Genomic DNA, 20,422 nt, shown 5'->3' on the forward strand with positions numbered 1-20,422 from the left:
ATCACGCACTTCTTTATTGCCCTTTGGGAGGTTCATAATGTCTTCTTTTCAGAGATTTCAGAGTATTCCAAAACTTTCAGCCATACAACATTGTAAGAAAAACACTGATATAAAAATGCAGGCTTTTGTTTCAGTGACATTAAAAGAACTTTGTAATTTCTCAATAGCAATTCAGTCCTCTCTCCTCCTTTTGTTCAATTCTGGGCCTAGATCATTATCCATTTATAGTGTCCATCCGAGATATGTGTACTCATGAATGATCTCTATGAGTTTTCCATCCAACTGTATTACATCATTTCACCAAACTCTTATGAATGACCATGGATTTCAATTAGGAGGCTCTTTAGTGTTCTGGAGCTTGATTCAGTCAGCATGCCATCATGCACAATGAACATGTGGAGGATTTCACCATCCAAAAGCATCTTCCTTAATGTGGACTTTTCAAGTCAAAGCCAAAGGACTCCTTAAATGTTCACCAAAAGCATTTGCCACTGTCATGGAAGATATCTAGCTGGTATCCATGAACTGTTTTTGGTTTTGGTTTTTTTGGCTAGGCAATGGGGTTAAGTGACTTGCCCAGGGTCACACAGCTAGTAAGTGTCAGGAGGCTGGTCCTCCTGACTAAACTAATTTTTTTAAATTGAGAATTGTCTACACTATTGACCTATTTGTTTATTCATTTATTTTGTTTTTCCACCTCTTTCACTGAATATAAGGGCTTCTAATTTTTTTCTGTTATCAAACATTTTTCTCCTCTCATTGGGGAAAAAAAGAAATGCCAGATCCTTGTAACATATGAATAAAATCAACCAAAACAAATCCCCACATTGGCCATATTCAAAAATGTGTCTCATTTTCATATTAGTCCATATACAGGGTACTATTAAAATAACAAAAGAAAGTCTCTAGGACATTGATTAAATATCTATGTTGAACTAATGGAAAGAAAAAGATTAGAATCACATGAGAAGGGCTCATGATCTGCACCAGTGAAAGGAACATTCATAAACAAGGAGATCACAGATCCATTGTAGCATTAGTTGAGCTCCTCATCACTCCTCACTTAGGCTATTGTAATAACTTCCTAATTGTTCTCCTGGCTTTCAGTCTCTCTCCAATCTATTCTGCACACAGCTAGGAAAATCATCTTCCTACGGCACATGTCTGGCCATAGCACACCTCTGTTCAAGAACAGTTATTGGCCCCCATTGCCTGTAGCATTAAATATAATCTCTTTAGCCTGGTAACTAAGGCTTTTCATATCTGGCTTCCCCCTACCTTTCTAGCTTAATTTCACATTACTCCCGTTTATCAACAGTGTTCCAGCCAACCAAGATTACCAGGTGTTTCTCAGACTTGATATTCCATCCCCTACCCCCATGCATTCACACAAATCATCACTAATGCATGGAAAGTACTCCCTCTTCGTTTCCAACCTTCAGAAGTCTTGTGTACCTTCAAGACTCAGTTTAGGTACTACCCCCTCCATGAAGTGGTACTTCTCCCTTATCTCTCCAATCAGTGCTTTCTCCTTCCTAAGAGAGTGCTAAATTTGGAGTTAGATACCATATCCTAGCTCCACCACTTAATACTTGAATGACCTTGGGCAAGTCAATTAAATTCTCTAGGCCTCAGTTTCCTCATTGGTAAGATAAGGACAATGGACTAGATTTCTTCTATGAGCCCTTCTAGTTCTAGATCTTTTCTTCTATATCCTGATGGTTGCAAAGAGGCTTCCTACTTCTCATCTAGAACAGTATAAATACTTCAGGAGTTCCTCACAGCCAAATATGATCATTTCTGTGTGAATATCAACTCACACCAAAAGACTGCTTCAAGTCAGAAGAGACTTGGGTTTGAATTGCAAATGAACTTAAAAACTCTGTGACTTTGAACACATAACTTTTCAGTTTTCTTATATGTATAATGGGGATTAAAAATACTTGTACTGCCCCTTTTGAAAATTGCCAAAGTTGCTTGCTTCTACTTAGATATGGCTTGGAAAGAATGTTAATTATGCTAAAGTGTCCCCTGATACCAGATTTAATATGTTGCCCTCTCCCAGGATTTGTGGATTTTAACATTCTTTAACCAATAGCAAGCACCAATAGAAATATAAATTATTTTTATTATTTACTTGAGAGTCTTAGCAAGTAAACCTACTGATATAATTTGGAAAATACTCCTTTCAAATTATATGCAACTCTCTTTGATATCTGATATTCCATCATTAAGGACTTTTCTTTTGGGTTAAAGAATGTTAAAATCCAGAAATCGGGGGGGGGGCAACATATTAAGCCTTGTATCAGGGGAAATCTTCACATAACTTAGATTAATATTTTTTCCAAACCACATCCAAATAGGAGAGTGCAACTTTGGCCATTTTCAAAAGTGGCAGACAATGAGAGAAAGATTCAGAGTAGAGCAAAATATAGAAAGAGGAGGTTTGAGTGGAGGACTATTAGGATATCCTGGATAACATAACAGCTTTAGGTTCCTGTGAATAAGTAGGAAATGTTGCTAAAGATCAGAAAGAGTAGGGGATGGAAAAGTGTCAGATACAAAAGCCACAGTTTTTCATGGGGGCAAACTTAGGTTTGTGTTTTCGGGATGGTGGAAAGGGGAAGGAAATGACTGGATATAAGGTATAAAGAAATGAGAGGGGCGGCGGTTTCTACACATGCCATGGAAACGGTAGGGTTTTCTAAAGTTCCTCAACGGCTTTGGCCATGTGGCGTGGCAAAAAGAAGGGGTAAGGGTGGGACCACGTGGATATTATCTGGTTACACAACTGGCGAAATATATTCAAAGCGCTGAGGGGCAGGTTTTATCTTAGAAGTTCGGTGGCTTATTGGTTGGACGTTTGCCCGCAGCCTCTATAAAGCTGCTGCCAAGCAAGTGTTCTCGTGCTGCTGCTGCTGCGGCTGCTGCGGCTGCTGCGGCTGCTGCTTTCTAACAGCACTTGAGCAGACCTATGTGAAGTCAGCCACCACTGCAAGCAGCTATAATCAGCAAACATGGAGCCTCAAAGAATAATAAGTGAATTCTAGGTATGTACGGAGGGGTCACATCTATTTGCTTGATAATCCGGGCCTGAAAGGACGACCTGTTTCTTGGCTAGGATCTTTCGCTTACTTGTCCCCCTCCCTCTTTCAAGGAAAATATGCAATAATCTGGGAATTCACGAAATCATTGCACAAACTGTTTCTGAGAGGCAGCACAGAAGAAACTAGGGCCAAATTTAGACAACATTTTAGGATTATGGGTTTTAGGAAAATAAATTCTATTGGAATGAGGAGGGGGCGGGGGACCAAGATGAGAGAATAAGGAAGAAAGGAAAGCTTTTTCAATCGACAAGGCAAGTTGAAACATCAGAACATGCACTTGGGCTTCCACGTAGTTTACCAAGTCTTGGGGAGGCCGGGGAATCGGAGCCTGGGAGGCTAAGAGTGGGAGGGAGAAGTAACATTTCAAAGCAAAAGAAACTAAAATTGCTATCCCCTGATCCAAAGTGTCTTCTTGTGTGTTCTAGGTAGATTAGCTTGATCCAAAAAACCCCCTCTCACACACGACAGTATACTGCCACTCAAATGTGGTGCCTGGAGCGGCTCCTACGGCTGCGGACACGCCCAGCGGCAACCTCTGCCTTTACCAATGTTCTTACCCCAGACAGCATCCCAGAGTTCTGCATACCCCCCAGGCTTCTACCCAGTCCTTCTCCCGCCCCTACCCGAGAGCGTTGGCAGGAGGAGGAGCTTCGGCCAGCGCTTGTGGACGCCAAGGAGGACCCGGACCTTACGGACTGGGACCCGCGCTCGCAGGCTGCCCTCTCGCTGCCGCACCTGCCGCGCCGGCCGACCTCATATGGCTTCTGCGCGCTGCTGGAGAGCCCGAATACCCGCCGTAAGGAATCTCTTTTCCTCGGGGGTTCTGCAGCCGCTGCTGCCCTTGTCCTGCAGTCCCCGCGGCCTCGGGCTCACACTTACTGCGGCAGCAGCGACACTTGTTACCCACTAGGGCAGAAGGGCACCCCAGACGGCTCCGACACCACCTCCTCCTCCTCTGCCAGCTCGTCCCCCTATGATTCCCCCCGGCCCCGGGACGCTCCCACCAAGCGCTCCCGGAGCCGTCCGCGCTGCCACCGCCTCCTCCGGGCCCCGGACTCGCTCTTTGGCGGGCGCTGCGAGTTAGTGGGAGCCGCGTTCTGGCCCGGGCCCGCTCAGTCTCCAGCGCTGAAGATGATGATGAGGACTATGATGCCGTCCGGGACGCAGGTCGCGTCACCCTGCCAGCCACCTGCCAGCCCGACTCTGCTCGGGCACGGGCTCCATCCCCAACCCCGTCCCCATCCCCTCTGGGCCCACAGCAGGAACGCCTGGAGGTCGAGACCACCGTGGCCCTGGACCACGACGGCGGGGCCCTGCACTTGGCGACCAAGTACTGTCCGGTGTCCCGGCGGCTGCGCATCCGCCTGCTCAGAGCCGAGGGTCTCTACAGCCGCACCACTGAGCCGGGGGCCATCGGCTGCAGAGTCAGCTTCACCTTGGTACCTCCCGGCAAGACGCGCAAACAACGCAGCGCCGTGGTCCGGCGGAGCCGAAATCCAGTCTTTAACGAGGACTTCTTTTTCGACGGATTGTCGGAAGACGACCTGCGGCGCACGGCCGTGAGCGTCAAGGCCGAGAACAAGGGCCGGGGCCTGGAGCGGGACCGTTTGCTGGGCCAGGGAGAGTTGGAGCTGAGATCCATACTTCTCTGACAGTGGCCCAGCTTCACTCCTCCATTCCTGGTGCTTTCTGTTAACCCCAGGAGGCCTGGGCCCTGGCAGCTATTTTGTAATTAATTAATAAAAAGTGTATTTTCCTTTAAAGTATTGCTGAGGTTCACGTTCTATCGAGTTAGAACCCAAGGTACATCTTAACGTATGGGAGAACATTTAAGCACTCATCTGTAGACAATGACATAGTGCTTAGTGCTGGACTAGGAGTCAGGAAGACCTGGGTTAGAATCAAGCTTCAGAGACTAAAGTGACACTGGACAAATCACTTAATGTTTGTGAGCTTCAGTGTCTTCATCTGTAAAAATGGGTTAATAATAACACTTAACTTCATAAAGTTGGTATGGGGGTCAAATGAGATATTGTTTATGATGCACTTTGAAAACCTTAAATCGCTATATAAACTTCTTCATACACGTACTATATAAATTATATCTAAACTATATAAACTTTTTCATACATACATGAACTTGAACAGTGCTCTGAAGTAGCAAATTTTTTCCTTTTGGGGAATGTAGTTCTATCACCTACTGTATCTCAAATACTTCAAAAACTCATCCCAGACCTTCTTAATGCTCTAAGTAGAAGAGAAGCACAGGCTTAGACTATTTGTGTTGCTGGATTCCAGAACCAAAATCTAAAGTAGAAGGATCCATGGAATTTGATGTCCTCACTGTCTCGTTGTTGCCTTCTAACAGATTCATTGGTTGAACAGAGACATCAATCCCCTTGTGCCATCAGCAACTGAAAAGAACTCAAATGGGCTGAAAGGGATTTCCCAGGTTATAGCATCTTTAAATCATAGATATAGAATAGAAAGGGACCTTAGACATATCTTGTTCAGATTCCTCATTTAGCAGTGAAAAGACTATTATACCTAAAGTCAGGAAGACCTGAGTTCAAATTTGACCTCAGACACTTGCTGTGTGACCCAGGGCAAATTACTTAACCTCTCTCTGTCTCAGTCTCCTCCTCTGTAGACTGGGGATAATAATTGCACCTATCTCCCTGGGCTGTCAAAAGAATAAAATGAGATAATATTTGTAAAACCCAATGCTCTTTCCAGTTCACTTCAGTCATTTGAAAAAGTTAAATATCCCAGTGTTTTGTTTGACCAATGTGTTTTCTTAGGTATAGGGAACTCTCAGTTAGGAAACTTCCTCTATCAATGCAGATCAGCACTTGCTTGGCAATTTAGTCTTAGAAATGTGCCTGGGATCCCATAAGTTAAGTGATTTGCTCAGGGTCACATAGCCAGTGTGTATCAGAGACACCGCTTGAATCTAGATCTTCCTGACTGTGGCCATCCCTCTATCCATTAGGCCAGTGGTGTCAAACTCAAAAAAAAATGAGTGCACTAAACTATGTATGTTTAAAAAACCACATATTAACATTGGTGTATTATAATTTTATTTATTTTGTTAAATATTTCCCAATTACATTTTAATCTGGTTCAGGCTCCACTCCTATGTATGGCCTTCAGGCCTTGTATTTGACACCTCTGCAGTGGGCCATGCTGCTTCTCCATCTTTTATTAAGAAAGCTATTTTCTCTTCTGAAGGAACTAACCATCCCTCTAAGGCCCAAGGCCCTGGTCGTGTTAACATCATGTTCTAATCAACTGAGGTAATTGACAGGAATAGTTTAGACTGGAGATTAGTCAGGCATATTTCTTCAACTTTTTTCCTTTCTCTGTATGTCTCTCTGTCTTTCTCAGCTTTGCAAAATTTAAGGTATTATAGAAATGAAAGCTATTATCATTATTTTATTGCTAGTGTTAGTCTTTTAAAAATAGGCAATAGAATATGGATAGCAGTGAGGTTCTCTCTTCCTAAATAAGAAGTGATTAGTGCTACTTTGTCAATAGTACATAAATATGGCATAAGGTTTTTCCATCTAAATCTGCTTTAATTGTACCAGTTGTTGACAACATGCTCCTTTGTTACTACCCACAAAACAGATCCTATTAAATAAACACTACTTTAGTCTGAATGAAATCAGTCTCAACACCAGAAAGATAACGGTAATGCAATTCAGCAAGCATTTAGGTGCCTACTGTGTACAAGAGATTCAATGGAAGAGGTAATAGAGGGACAGATTTGGCCTTTCTACATCTGTGGAGGGAATTTTCTCCCTGAGAGCTCCCCGAACTAATAAAATTACAGTTCTGGCTCTCCTCTCCCCCAAAATACAAGGTATTACTCTTGGGATGCAAGAATACACCAATGCGCAATTGTAACCTATTCTGTGAAATTCTGTAGCATAGTAGAGCTCTGGAATTAGAGTCAGAAAGACATAAGTTCAGATACCATTTCAGAAAATCCATGTTACTTTCAGCAAGTCACTTAATCTCTTTCGGTTTCAATTTCCTCATATGTGAAAATGAGGGAGTTAGATTTAATGGTCTCAAGACTTCCAGATCTAAATCTATTATTCTCTGTCTTCCATAATCTACCATTGGGAATTCATACATCATACTGAGGGTTTCCTCTGGGTCTCTCAACATTGTGACGATATATGACCAGTCCATTATTTTTCAAGTGATCCTCTAATAGTATTCTTTACACTATTTCTCTTGCACAATTCTTCACTAATAATAAGTTGCACCCTGCTCATGAGCACCATATGCCTTTCCATTGCCCTTTGAGTTATCCTCAATTTTAATTCTTTGGAGATTATGATTTTCCATGACTCACAGCCATGCAGCATCTCCAAGAGATTGTTATTAAAAAGATGGGCCATTGTGTAAGGGATAAATTTTGGGTCATTTTGCAAGGATAAGAAATTTAGAATAATACAACTGTTGTAATCAAATTATAATATTGATAAGAAGTGACAATTGTATTTATTATACATATATATATAATCTCATGTGATTCTCACAGCAATACAGTGAGGTAGGTACTAATGATATTGCTATACTTATTTTGCAGATAAAAAAAAACCTCAGGCTTAAAGGGATTAAGTGATTTATCATGGTAAGTCAGCTAATAAATGTCAGGGGTGGGATTTGATCCTAGGTCTCTGCTGACTCATAGGCCAGGGCCCTTTCCACTATTCACTGTAGCCTCTCGAGTGTGATATCAAGTAGAATGTGAACTGGGCCTTAAAGGAAGAAACAGATTTTGAGAGATGGAAAGGCAGAGGTAGCTCAGTTCAGGCATCTAGAACAATGGTTCTTAACATAGAGTCCATGAACTTAAAAAAAAAATCCTGATAACCATTTTGTTGTTGTTCAATTGTTTCAGTCATGTCCAACTGACTCTTTTTTTAACCCATTTGGGTTTTTGGGGGCAAAGATACTGGAATGGTTTGCCATTTCCTTTTCCAGCTCATTTTACAGATGAGAAAACTGAGGCATACAGGGTAAAGTAACTTGCCAAGAATCACACAGTTAGTAAGTTTCTGAGGCCAGATTTAAACCCAGAAAGATGAGTCTTCTTGACTTGAGGCCCAGCACTCTATCCGTGGTGCCATCTGGCTGTGTGGGAACTATATTTCAATGTAACTGGTTACTTTTGTAATGTGATATATTTTTTGCATTTAAAAAACTTTATTCCAAGAAAGGGTCTACAGGTTTCACCAAACCACCAAAGGGGTCTGGGATGCAAAAAAAAAAAGTTAGGAAGCCCTGATCTAGGATGATCTGTACAAATGCAGGAAGGCAAGAGAGGAAGAATGATGCAGGAGAATGGCTAGTAGTAGAGTGTGGTTGTGATATAGAGTGTGTGAAGGGGAGAAGAATTAAGGAAGGTTAAAAATGTAGACTTGAGCCAGACTGTGGATGTTCCTCAATGCCAGAGTAAGGAGTCTGAATTTTATCCTGTAGGCTGGAGGGAGTCTACATATTCCAGTAGGATATGATATCTAATTCCCATATACTTTATTTTAGAGATACATAATTTTATTTCTGTATTAAAAACTCCCTCCATCAGTGAAGAGCAACAGTTCTTGTGTCATTTATATTCTTAGAGACTTGCCTACGGCAATGAGAGGTCAAGGGGCTTGCCCATGATCCCACAGCTAGGGTGCTCTGGAGGTAGAATTAAAATCAAAATGTTTCTGATACTAATTTTGTCCTTCCATCTCTTCTATGACTGGCTACCTCTTTTGTTATATCTATAGCAAAGGGAAAAGGTGTATTATGAAAACTTACCAGTTAAGTACGGTAACATCCTATAAAATATATTAAGGCAAAATAAGTTAATGGTTGCAATAATAACAAGTAGCTGACACTTATAGAACACCCAGCCCCTTGTCTCTGCTCCTGTGGCTACCACCCTGGTTCAGGTCCTCATGACTTCCAACCTCAATTGTTACCATAGCCTCCTACTCAGTCTCCCTGCCTCATCTCTTCCATCTCTAATACACCCTCCACAAAGCTGCCAATTCAATATGCCTAAAACACAGGACTGACAATGTTGCTTCCAGGCTCAAGAATTTTCAGTGGCCACCAACTGCCTATAGGATAAAATACAAACTGAAGTATATGAACTCCAAATTCCTTCCCAGTTCTAAAATTCTCTCAGATGAGGGAGGCTAGAGCCAGGCTTTCAAATTGAGTTGTTAAATACAGAGAAGTTTGGAGATCACAAACATCATCTCGTTCATTTTTGCAGTAAATGGAGAATGATGGGGTTGAATAACTTAGTATTTAACAGTGTTTAAGTGTTATTTAACACTTAAGTGTTATTTAGCATGTAAGTATTTAGGTGGTCTACAGATACAGGCAGTTCTCAAGAAAAGAAGCCCAGGCTATCTATAGCCACATTAAAAAAAATGTTCCAAATCACTAATATTTAGAGAAATGCAAATTAAAGCAATTCTGAGATTCCACCTTACACTCATCAGAGTTGCAAGGATGGGAAAAAAGGGAAAATGATAAATATGGGAAGAGTTGTGGGAAAGCAGGTACATTGATGCATTGTTAGGACCTATGGATGGGTACAACCAATCTGGAAAGCAACCTTGTATTATACGCAAAAGGTTACAAAACAGTGCATTCCCTTTGACCCAGATGTTCCACTATTAGGCCTAGACCCAGAAGAGACTGAGTAGTTGTATGGACAGATAGAAGAGTAAAGTATGCATAGACAGAAAGACAAATTATACTATAACATCAATATTATGAAAATGAACAATTTTGAAGGTTTTTATAAATTGATGAAGAATGAAATGAGCAGATCTAAGAGAACAATTTATATCACAATAACGATGTAAACAAAATTTTTTGAAGCCTGCAAGAGCTAAGATCAATACTTTGAGCATTCATGACTCCAGAGGATCGGTGATAAAGTATGTTATCCATGCAGGAGAGGCGATGGATTTCGGGTGCAAAATGAGACATAGATATATTTTTGTACACAATCATTAACAGAATTTGTTTTATATGATTATGCTTATTTGTTACAAGAAATTTGCTTTTCTTTCTTTTTTGAAGGTAGGGAGTGGGCAGGAAAGAAAATAGATTTTTATTCATTAAAAATAGAGAAGATATGCTACAGACGTGAAATGTTGCAACATGTTAATATGAGGTCACTGAATTATTAGTTCTACTTAGTTGTTTTATTATGAGATCTCTCACAAAGTGAGAGTAATCTGTATTTGTATTGTAAAAACAAAATATGTGAACTTAACACTAACTTGAATAAAACTTTTTTTAAAAAAGGAAACAGAAACAGAACTAGGATCCAGGCCTTTTGACTCTAATCTAACACTGAGTATTCTTTTCTTCCATTTTATTTTATCTTACTTTCCGCCCTTCCCCAGGTGCTTCCACTTCAAAGAAAATGAAAACAAAACCTTTGTAACACAGTTATTTGTATAGTCAAGCAAAACAAATCCCCACATTGAGTGTGTCCAGAAATATATGTCTCATGCTACATCATGCATTCACCCACTCTCTGTCAGGAGGTGAGCGAGAGATCATTCATCATCTGTGCTCTGGAACTATGGATGGCTTTTGTGCTGATCAGAGACATCAAGTGTCTTTCAAGCTAGTAAGTCTTTTGAACTTCACCTTTAAGAAATTAAGAAACATCTGCACATAAAGTTTCTTATATCACTAAATAGTTTGAATGATTTTTGACATAAAAATAATTATGACTATATATTTGAAATATCAGTTATGTGAGATTGGTTTTTCCAAGGGAAATTTTAAATTTAGGCTACATTTTGGTGCCATCTAGTGGATATTTTAAATTATATGTATTGCTTTGTCCTTCCTACTCTATTCAGATCAGCTTCACTTCATAAGGAAATAGGTTCCCATCTATTAAATACCAATAATTATATGCTCCTTATTTCTATTGCTGTTCCCAAAATGGGCCTATTAGTTCATCCCATGAGTATTCATCCTTCTGATCAATGACTCTGGTCCCATAAAATCTAGTTTGCATTTGTAGCAACTCCCCTAGTCTGTTAACTGTGTACCATGACTTGACCAACTTCCTTTCTTAATATAAGCTAATGGCAAAACATGGGTCCTGCCTGACCTTTTGTGGAACTCATTATCTTTTATGAACCCCCATAGTAATATCTTTTGTGTTGTTCTTTTTTTTAAAACATAATCTACAAGTTTTTATTCTTTGTCATGGTGTGTAGACCATAATGGGAAGAACTGCTAAGTTCCATATTTCTAACCATCATGGGCACCTCATCAGTGGTCAATGATATGCAGATGAAGATGCAACAGATAAAAATCCAAAGCAGATTCAGATATTTTATGCACTCTGATCTGTGCTCTATCTAAGCTACCAATGCATTAGCCAACCTTCACCTGGCAATAATTGTACCATATAAATGTGATAAACAACACCTTGAGGATGAAACTAAAGAACCATCTAATGGCAGAGGTACACCTTGAAAGTGTCTGTGAAAAACAGATGTTTGATAAAGAATGACAGGAAAGGATAACTGTTAAAAGTAGTTCTATTTGTATAGAAAGCACAAAAAGTTACATGGGGTTGTGTTTGTTTTTAAAAAACTTTATTGAGGTTTATCAGGGATGAAGCTTGTTAGTGGCTTATTCAGCAACACGTTGAATTTCATAAACGATTTTCATGATAATTGAGCTTGTGTAATTCGTCATTCTTTTGATTGAAAGAATTAGTCAATGAAAGAAAATAAAAAGACCTCAGATTTCAACTAATTGTGCAGAGCAGCTCAACTAAGTAGTTATAGGAAAATCAGGGAAAAATGCCCAAGAGTGTAATATCAAGAAAGGCAGCAGGGAGAAGTGGAAAGAACATTAAATTTAGATTCATGAGACAGAAATTTCAGTCCTAGCTCCATTACTTAGCAGCTATGAGACCTTGAGCAAGTCATTTAACCACTCTGAGCCTCAACTTTCTCATCTGTGAACTAGGCATACCAATACTTAGATCACCTCACAGGGTTGTTGCTAGAGAAGTACTATATGAATGTGAGATTCAATTAGTAGTGTGACAAGTCTTTAGAAAGATAGCATAACAAAAAATAAGCCTAAATTCCAGATTCACTAACTGGCCTAGAAGACTATTTCCTTAGGATTTATGCCCAGTTATTATTGCTCTCTCCTTCTTGGAACTGAATTAAATGTACTTTTGTATGTATTTTATATTTATTTTGTATCATTTTTCCTGTGTGCATTGTACCTTTTGTACTACTCCAATAGAATGTATATTCCCTGAGGGCAGAGATTATTTCATTTTTGCTTTGTATTCCTAGCACAGAATCTAGTACATAGGAGGCACTTAATAAGTGTTGAATTGAACAAAATTAAATTGAATGAAAGATTTATAAACTAGAAGAGTCATAATTCATTTTTAAAGACTAAGTCTCCATATCTCACCTAGGTTAGAAGTACAGCTGACACTCAAGGGCCTAGTCATGCTACTAACTGGCCGGCTACTGAGCTGATCTGCTCCATTTCTGACCTAGGCAAGTTCACCCTTCCTTAGGCATCAATCACCCTAGTGCTGGATTTAGGGTGGCTACACCACTGGCTTTAGTCTACTGTAGCTAAGATCTCCTGAGCTCAAAATATCCACCAGCCTTAGCCTTCCTTAGTGGAGATTACAGGCATGCACCACCACACAAAAGCTCAATCTCTAAAATAAGCTATGAAGATCTAAAGAGAACAAAATTAGAACTAAGTTTCTAAGTGTAAAAAGAGGTAACATTTCAGGTCAAATTTCTTAAAGAGCGTCATCAGAACAATTCCTCACTGTATGCATTAGTTAAACTCTACTGGCTAAATTAATTCTGATTTTTGAAGCTGCCAACAATTCCATTGGACAGGAAATAAATGAGTTTTTCTGCCAATGTTTCAGAGGGAGCATTAATTCAGACCTCCCCCAGGAGACTTTTGGCATGGCTCTAGATATCTAGGACAAAATAAAAAGCCTGGTGGAAGGTCTGCTGGCTAGGGCCTCCACAGACATGATTTTGCTGGGCTAGGATAGTCCAACAACATCTTTCTGCCTTTGCCAATGTCCATGATCATGACTTGGAGAGCTGTTACTTCAAAGTCTTATCTGAGCTTAATTTAGGAAAGATTAGCAATTCTATCAGAATTCTATGCAGAATTCTATCACCTTTAATTATTCCATATCATCTGGAAAATGTCATAGCTAAAAGGGTCAACCATAGAGCAGTATTTTGATCAAATATCTAGCCGTAGTGATTACTGCCTGCTTTGTAAGCAATAGACAGTAGCATGAGACAATGACAGGACGGCTCAGTATGGACAAGAAAGGGAACATCATGGAGCCACAAGTAAGACAAAAAGCATCTGTGGCAAATTCCTTGCCAGAGATGGAGGTAACTACACATAGTGAAGGCTTCAAAAGTGAGACCTCACCGGAGATTTTAGGATAGGCCAACTACACATCTGTTAAGAGATAATCCAGCATATTAGCACATGTGGGAATATGAATATAAATATGGTCAGCTTCCCATTCAGCATTCCAACGCAGTCCTTGATGGTAGCAGGGGACCCTCAGTCCTAACCCTCTTGTGGGAGATCCTAGCCTATTGCTCATCTGTTTTGTTACCTCAACTGAGAGCGTGTGTCCTACATTTATGTTCCCTTAGAAGAGGCGGTTTTAGAAAATCCATTTGTAATGTCCAAAGGCCTCTCTTCAGCCCTCTTCTCTTTTCTGTTTACACTGTTTCCCTTGGAAATCTCATTCACTCCTATCTGTGGCTTTAACTACCAACATTCTGCAGTTGACTCCCAGATTCATGGTTATGACCAGTCTCCTGAGCTCTAGATCTCCAATTGCCTTTAGGACCTCTCCTAGAGGATGTGTAATAAATACTTCAATTCAATCTGTCCAAAAAACAAGCTTGTTTTTTTTTCCTCCTAAACATGCCCTTCCTTCTGACTTCATAGTTCTGTCTGTAGAAACTTTACCTAGTACCCCAAGTTTGTAAACTTGTGGTTATCTTGGCATCTTTTTCTCTGAATATCACTTGTCACATATAATCAGTGACCAAGTCCACCTCTGTAATATCTCTTGCGTCCTTCCCCTTGTCCCTGTTCCCACTGCCACCTCCCTCATTACCATTCTCTTTGTACTATAGCTTCCTAATAGGTCTCTTGACCTTTTCTTTCATTTGTCCACTTGGCTACTAGAATAATCTTCGTTACCCAAAGATCTTGTTACCTTGTCCTGTGCTTAGAAATCTTGGGCATCTTCCCATGTAAAGTTCAAACTCTATTGTCTGGTACTCCAGGTTGCCCACAATCTGATGCCCCCTAGATTTTTCAGCCTTTTCTCTTGATACCACTAAAATCCTTTGTCTTCCAGACAAACAGGTCAACTCTCAGGCTCCTATAGATAATATACTTGTATTTCTCTCACCTCATACAACAATGCATGAACAAAGCCATTCCCTATACCTAGAAGGTCCCCCAGTCAATCAATCAATCAATCAGTATTTATTAAACACCTCTCTGTCTCTCTGTCTGTCTCTCTGTACACACACACACACACACACACACACACATATATATATATATACATATATATATATATATGTATATATGTATTTAAGGCAATACATATGTGTGTATATATATTTGTACATCTGGGTCCTCTTCCTCTTTCTTTGGTCTCTTTAGGGTATAGGCATAGTATAGTTATCTTCTGTATCAAAGAGTATGAAGAGTTTAATGACATTTTTGGTCACTGCTCCGGATTGCTTTTCAAGTTGGTTGGACCATTTTGCAGGCACAAAAAAGTACATTAAATGTGCCTATTTTCCCTCAGCCCCTCCAACATCTGTCATTTTAATTTTTTTTTCATCTTTGCCAACCTGATAGGTATGAGGTAAAATCTTGGAGTCGCTTTAGTTTTATCTAATCATTAGTTATTTGGAGTTGTTGTTTTTTTAAACGTGGCTGTTTATAGCTTGGATATCTTCCTTTGAGAACTGCCTGTTCACATAATCTGACCATTTATCATTTGGGGAGTGAGTCTTATGCTTATAAATTTGAATAATTTCCTTGCATATTTTAGAAATAAAACCTTTACCAGAGGTATTTTCTGTGAAGATTTTTTTCCAGTTACCTATTTCCCTTGTAATTTTAGCTACATTGAGTTTGTGCAAAACAGTCTATAATTAATAAATTCACCTCTTACAGTACAATTATGTAGTTGGACATAGCACAAGTTCTTCAGTGAAACTCAGTGCTTTTAAGTATTTTATTCTGGCCATGGATTCATTGAAGGTACTGTACACCCTACCATAATAGTTGTCAGAGTACTGATGGGACATTAGTAAAATGTTTTGATTTTTTAAGAAAACTGTTTTTAAAGTAACTATACAAATGTGTTGCATGTGTATCATCCTAGCTTCTATCACCTTTGCTCCATGAAGAATTTGAGCTACAGATTTACTGTGAAAGTTTTCCATCAGGATCAATTAGAAAGGTGAATTTTGAGTGATAAAATTTCCTTTTTTTTAAAAAAAAAAAGAAAGTTTTACTGTTTTTTTCAGGTTTTCCCCAAATTGTTTTATTAAACTAACATGTATCATAATTAACTAGGGTAAGATTAAATCATAAAGATAAACAAAAATATAAGCTTATTATAGACCACGTCATATATTCTTTTTTAAAAATTTGTTGGTGCCTTCTGTTTTTACATTAGTCATTTTCAGATATAGCACTGGCCTATTTCCCCAATCCTTGCAAAAAAAAGTAAAAGCAAAACCAACCAACATAATTATGTATGATAACCTGTATAATATTCTACACTCATCATCTCTCACTTCTCCAAGGAAAGTAATAAGGTCCATTTCCTCAAATCTTTCCTGGTACCATAGTCAGTACAAGTATGCAACAACTGCCTTCATCTCAGTGCTCTTTTAATTTACATTATTGTATTCATTGTGCATATCATTTCTCTAGTTGTCTTTTCTTTTTTATACCGAAGTCATTTTCTAATATGCCTCACCTGCAATGAAGCCTCCTTGGTTACTAAAGAAAACCATTAAGAAAAATCAAGCAATACAGTGTCTTCACTGAGAGTACATGCTATATTCTATTCCCATAGTATCCTGTACTTTTCTCCTAATGGAAAGGAGTAATGTTTTGTCATTTGTACCTTGGGGAAAAGATTGATCATTACAATTGACCTGGTTTCATCTACGTTGTAGTGTTGTTTTCATTGATTGTAGTCATTATACATATTCTCCTGGTTTTGCTTTCTTTTTTTTCTGCATCAGTTCGTATGAGTCTTCCTTTGTTTTTCCAAGTTTCTTTTATTATGGTTTCTTACAAAGCTACAATATTTCAGTACACTCATATATCACAATTTATTCAGCCATTGATGTTTACCCCAGTTGATGGGCTTAATTTCTGGTTTTTTGGGTTTGTTTTCCTATGGTAGAATTTCAGTATGACTCCTTTGAATTGACTGATTGTGGTCTTTATTACCTTAGTGTGTAATTTCCAGTAAGTTACTTTCTTAAAATAGACACTTAGAAAATATATATTGTGTACCTGAAGAATCAGCTTTTTATTTATAGCACATTGCATTTGCTAGATTTCTTTCTAAAAGCTCTCACTTTGGTTTGTGTATCATTAGTGTGTACCGATTCCTCTTTACAATACTCATAAAATGTAAACAGTGGTTCTTTAGAGACCAGTTCAATTTAATGAGTCATTTAGAGTTGCATGCTCTTAAAAATGTAAGCAGGACTTAAATAAAAAATATATAAAGAAAAGGAATCTGAAGAGGCATAGGGGAATCCTGGCCTGTTCCAGAGGTTTGGGGAAGAAAAAAAGAATGTGACAAATGTGTAATAGATATGTGGTTCTTTATGAAGAGAAGGAGCTGCACTCTCTAAGAATGAAACAGCAAGTTATCCAACAAATAATAGTAATATGGATCCACAAGTGTTGTCAGGTGAGAAAAACATGCAGTAAGAATCGGGGAAAGAATGGTGGTTGGTAGCTCCCTGCTGAGGAGTGCTGAGGTAGTGCTTAACTGATCTCATAAGAAATGATACTGGCTTTTGGGACACACATCCAATGTATGACAGCGAACTTCTTAAGGCTTGTCAAAATACATGACTACTACCTAATTCTGGTAATTCACATTGTTGTTTTTTAAAGATTCTGCTAGAAAGTATGAAGCATTAGCAAACCATTGGCAGCTAGGTAGCACAATGTCTCTGAGCACTGAGCCTAGAGTCAGGAAGACCTGAGTTCAAACCGGTCTCAGATGCTTACTAGCTGGGTGACCCTGGGCAAGTCATTTAACCCTATTTGCCTCAGTTTCCTCATCCAGAAAATGAGCTAGAGGAAGAAATGGCAAACCACCCCACTATCTTTGCCAAGAAAACCCCAATTGGGGTCATGAAGAGTCAGACATGACTGAAACAATTGAACAGCAACAAAGATGAACAAATCTTGGGTGAGTGAAGATATCAGGGGCACCAATATTATTTTCATTACTGATACTTAAGTGAATATATAGGGAATTCTTCATCCATCTGAGATTTTTAAAAGGTAAGTACAGAAGATAGAAGCTAGGGAAGGATGCAGGACAAATACAAAAGCATGGCATGGTCCTGTAAGAATAGTTCCAGAAGTCCTAAAATTTAGAATTGGGAAATGCTGGTGAGGAAGCCAAGGAAAATGGAAAGAAGAGGGAGAAGCATTAATGTATATTAAGGAAAAAAAGGGGGATTGAAGATGGGATAGGATTGTTTCTCTGGGTGGATAAGATGATAGTAATGGATGACAGAAAAAAGCCAAGTTTAAAATTTTATTTGCATTTGTATTTGTTGCCACAGAGAATGACCTTGAATTTAAAGGGACGAAAGAAAAATGACTAATATGAAGTTGATGCCAAACATAAGTAAGGAGCCTTTAGCTGTCTCTGATGAGTTCAAGTCAACTAACCGAGATCAATTTCATCCTCAGGTGCTAAAATAACTAAGAGATGTGGTTGTTGATCCATTGCAATAATCTCTGAAAGATTATAAAGAACAAAAGAATTATGACAGGACTGGAGAAGAGCAAATATTGTCCTAATTTTCAAAAAAGAGAAGAAAATGGAAATCGTAAAATATAGGCCAGTAAACTTGACTTCTATTGATGGGAAAATTCTAAAATTTTTTATTAGAGCTGTCAGTGAACACTAGAAAAGAAAATGATGATCACCAAGAGCCATCATGACTTCATCAAGAACAGGTCAAGCCATATTAACTTCATTTACCTTTTCAACAGGGTTAGTAGATTGGTCAATCAAAAAAAATACCACAACTATATACTATACCTAGATTTTAGCAAAGTGTTTAACAAAGTCCATCATCTTATTATGGAGAGACTATAGTAGAATAAGTAGATTCACAATTTCTTTTTCAGTTGGACCTAAAAACTCTTTAATGGATCAATGCCAATTTGGCAGGAAGACACCAATTCAGTGCCCCAGTGATTTGGACTTGGCCCAATTCTACTTAATATTTTTATTAAGATTTAAATGAAGTTATAGATAGCATGTTTATCAAACTTGCTGAAAGAAATGGCATATTGAATGACAGAGGTGGGATCCAAAAAGATTTGGGGTAGAACACTGATCTTAATTAAAATGAAAATTAGTAGTGAAAAATCTAAAGTCCTGAACTTAGGTTAAAAAAAATCAACTCTACAAGCACAAACTGAGGGAAGTGAGGCTAGATAGCAGTTATTCTGAAAAAAGAATTAGAGGTTTTAGTGGATTGTAAATTCAATATAATTTAACAGTGTTGTATGGTTGCAAAACAGTTAATATAATCAGGCTGCAATATGATTAATAATAATAATAATAATTGCATTTATATAGTACCTACTATGTACATTGTGCTAAATACTTTACAAATATCTCATTTGATCCTCACAACAATTCTGGGAGGTAGGTATTATTATTATTATTACCCTTATTTTACAGATGAGGAAACTGAGGCAAACAGATAAAGTGTCTTGTTTAAGGTCACAGAAGCACTAAGTGTTAAGAGAACTTCAGTGTATAAGACAAGGAAGGTAATAGTTTTACTGTGTTCTACCCAGTCAGGCCACATTTAGAGAGATGTATTCAGTTCTAGGCACCATATTTTGTGAAGAATAAGCTGGAAAAGATCCAAATATAGGCAGCTATGGGGAGATCCTGGAGTTAATGCCATATGAGGATTGATTAAAGGAACTGATGATACTTATCTGGAGGGGGAAAAAAGAAGACTTAGGGATAAAACAATAGCTTTTAAGTATTTAAAGGGTTATTATGTGAAAAATGGAATTGATTTATTCTGACTGGCCTTAGAAGGCAGAACTAAAGAGCAATGGATGGAAGTTCTGAAGAGGCCAATTTCAAGTTGATTTCAGGAAAAATCTTTGAATAATTAGAGCTCTCCACAAGTGGAATGTCTGCCTTGAGGGACAGTGGACACCCCTCAATGAAGGTCATCAATGGAAGTATATTTTAGATAGATATGATGATAAGGCATCCAAGGATGGGCAGTCTTAAGTCTCCTTCAAATCTGAGACGCTGAAGGCATTCTGCTCTGTTCCAAGTAAGCACCAGGATAAGGAAGACATACTTCCTGCCCATACAGAGCCTACAAACTAGAAAAGTTAGCACATGTTCATAAATGATTATAGTACAAAGCAGACTATTATAATTGTTATAAGAGAGCTATAAAATGTATTTGCATAGGTTGCATAGAGGGTAGAGGGCTGCAGTTGGAATCAGGAGGACTTGAGTTCAAATCCTGATTCAGTATCTGTGTGAGCCCAGACAAGTCACTTACCCTTGCTCAGTCTTAGATTCCTCATCTGCAAGATGGTGATAATGATAGCACCTGCCTCACAGTGATGTTGTGAGGATTGAACAAACTAACATAAAGCACTTTGCAAACCATAAATCTCCACATAAAGGCTAGCTATTATTATAAATTACATTATTAACATACAGAGAGATTAAAATATTGTGAAAATTAGGGGGAAAAAATCTTGGTGGGATAATTTGATTCATGTACATGTTGCTATAAATTGTTGTTAAGGTAACAGATAAATAGAAGTAAAGTAAATTTCCTTTGGTCAAGAGGATCATCTCTGTTAGGAAAATGGAAATCTTTAATTTTATTCTAGCAGTAATCAATACGAAGTCACTA

At 38.6% G+C, this 20,422-nt stretch overlaps 1 protein-coding gene across 1 annotated transcript; it reads left to right on the forward strand.

Annotated features, from left to right (window-relative positions):
- Positions 1–2,922: 2,922 nt before the first annotated feature.
- On the forward strand, positions 2,923–4,863 carry LOC110195751 (C2 calcium-dependent domain-containing protein 4A-like). The gene is given in 3 exon segments (XM_020968650.2): positions 2,923–3,050; positions 3,533–4,173; positions 4,176–4,863. Coding segments are annotated over 2 exon segments (1,167 nt in total). The 5' UTR covers positions 2,923–3,050; positions 3,533–3,590; the 3' UTR covers positions 4,760–4,863.
- The last annotated feature ends 15,559 nt before the right edge of the window (positions 4,864–20,422 follow it).

This window comes from Phascolarctos cinereus, unplaced genomic scaffold (assembly GCF_003287225.1).
Source record: "Phascolarctos cinereus isolate Bilbo 61053 unplaced genomic scaffold, phaCin_HiC Scaffold_3;HRSCAF=262, whole genome shotgun sequence".
NCBI classification, from domain to species: domain Eukaryota; kingdom Metazoa; phylum Chordata; class Mammalia; order Diprotodontia; family Phascolarctidae; genus Phascolarctos; species Phascolarctos cinereus.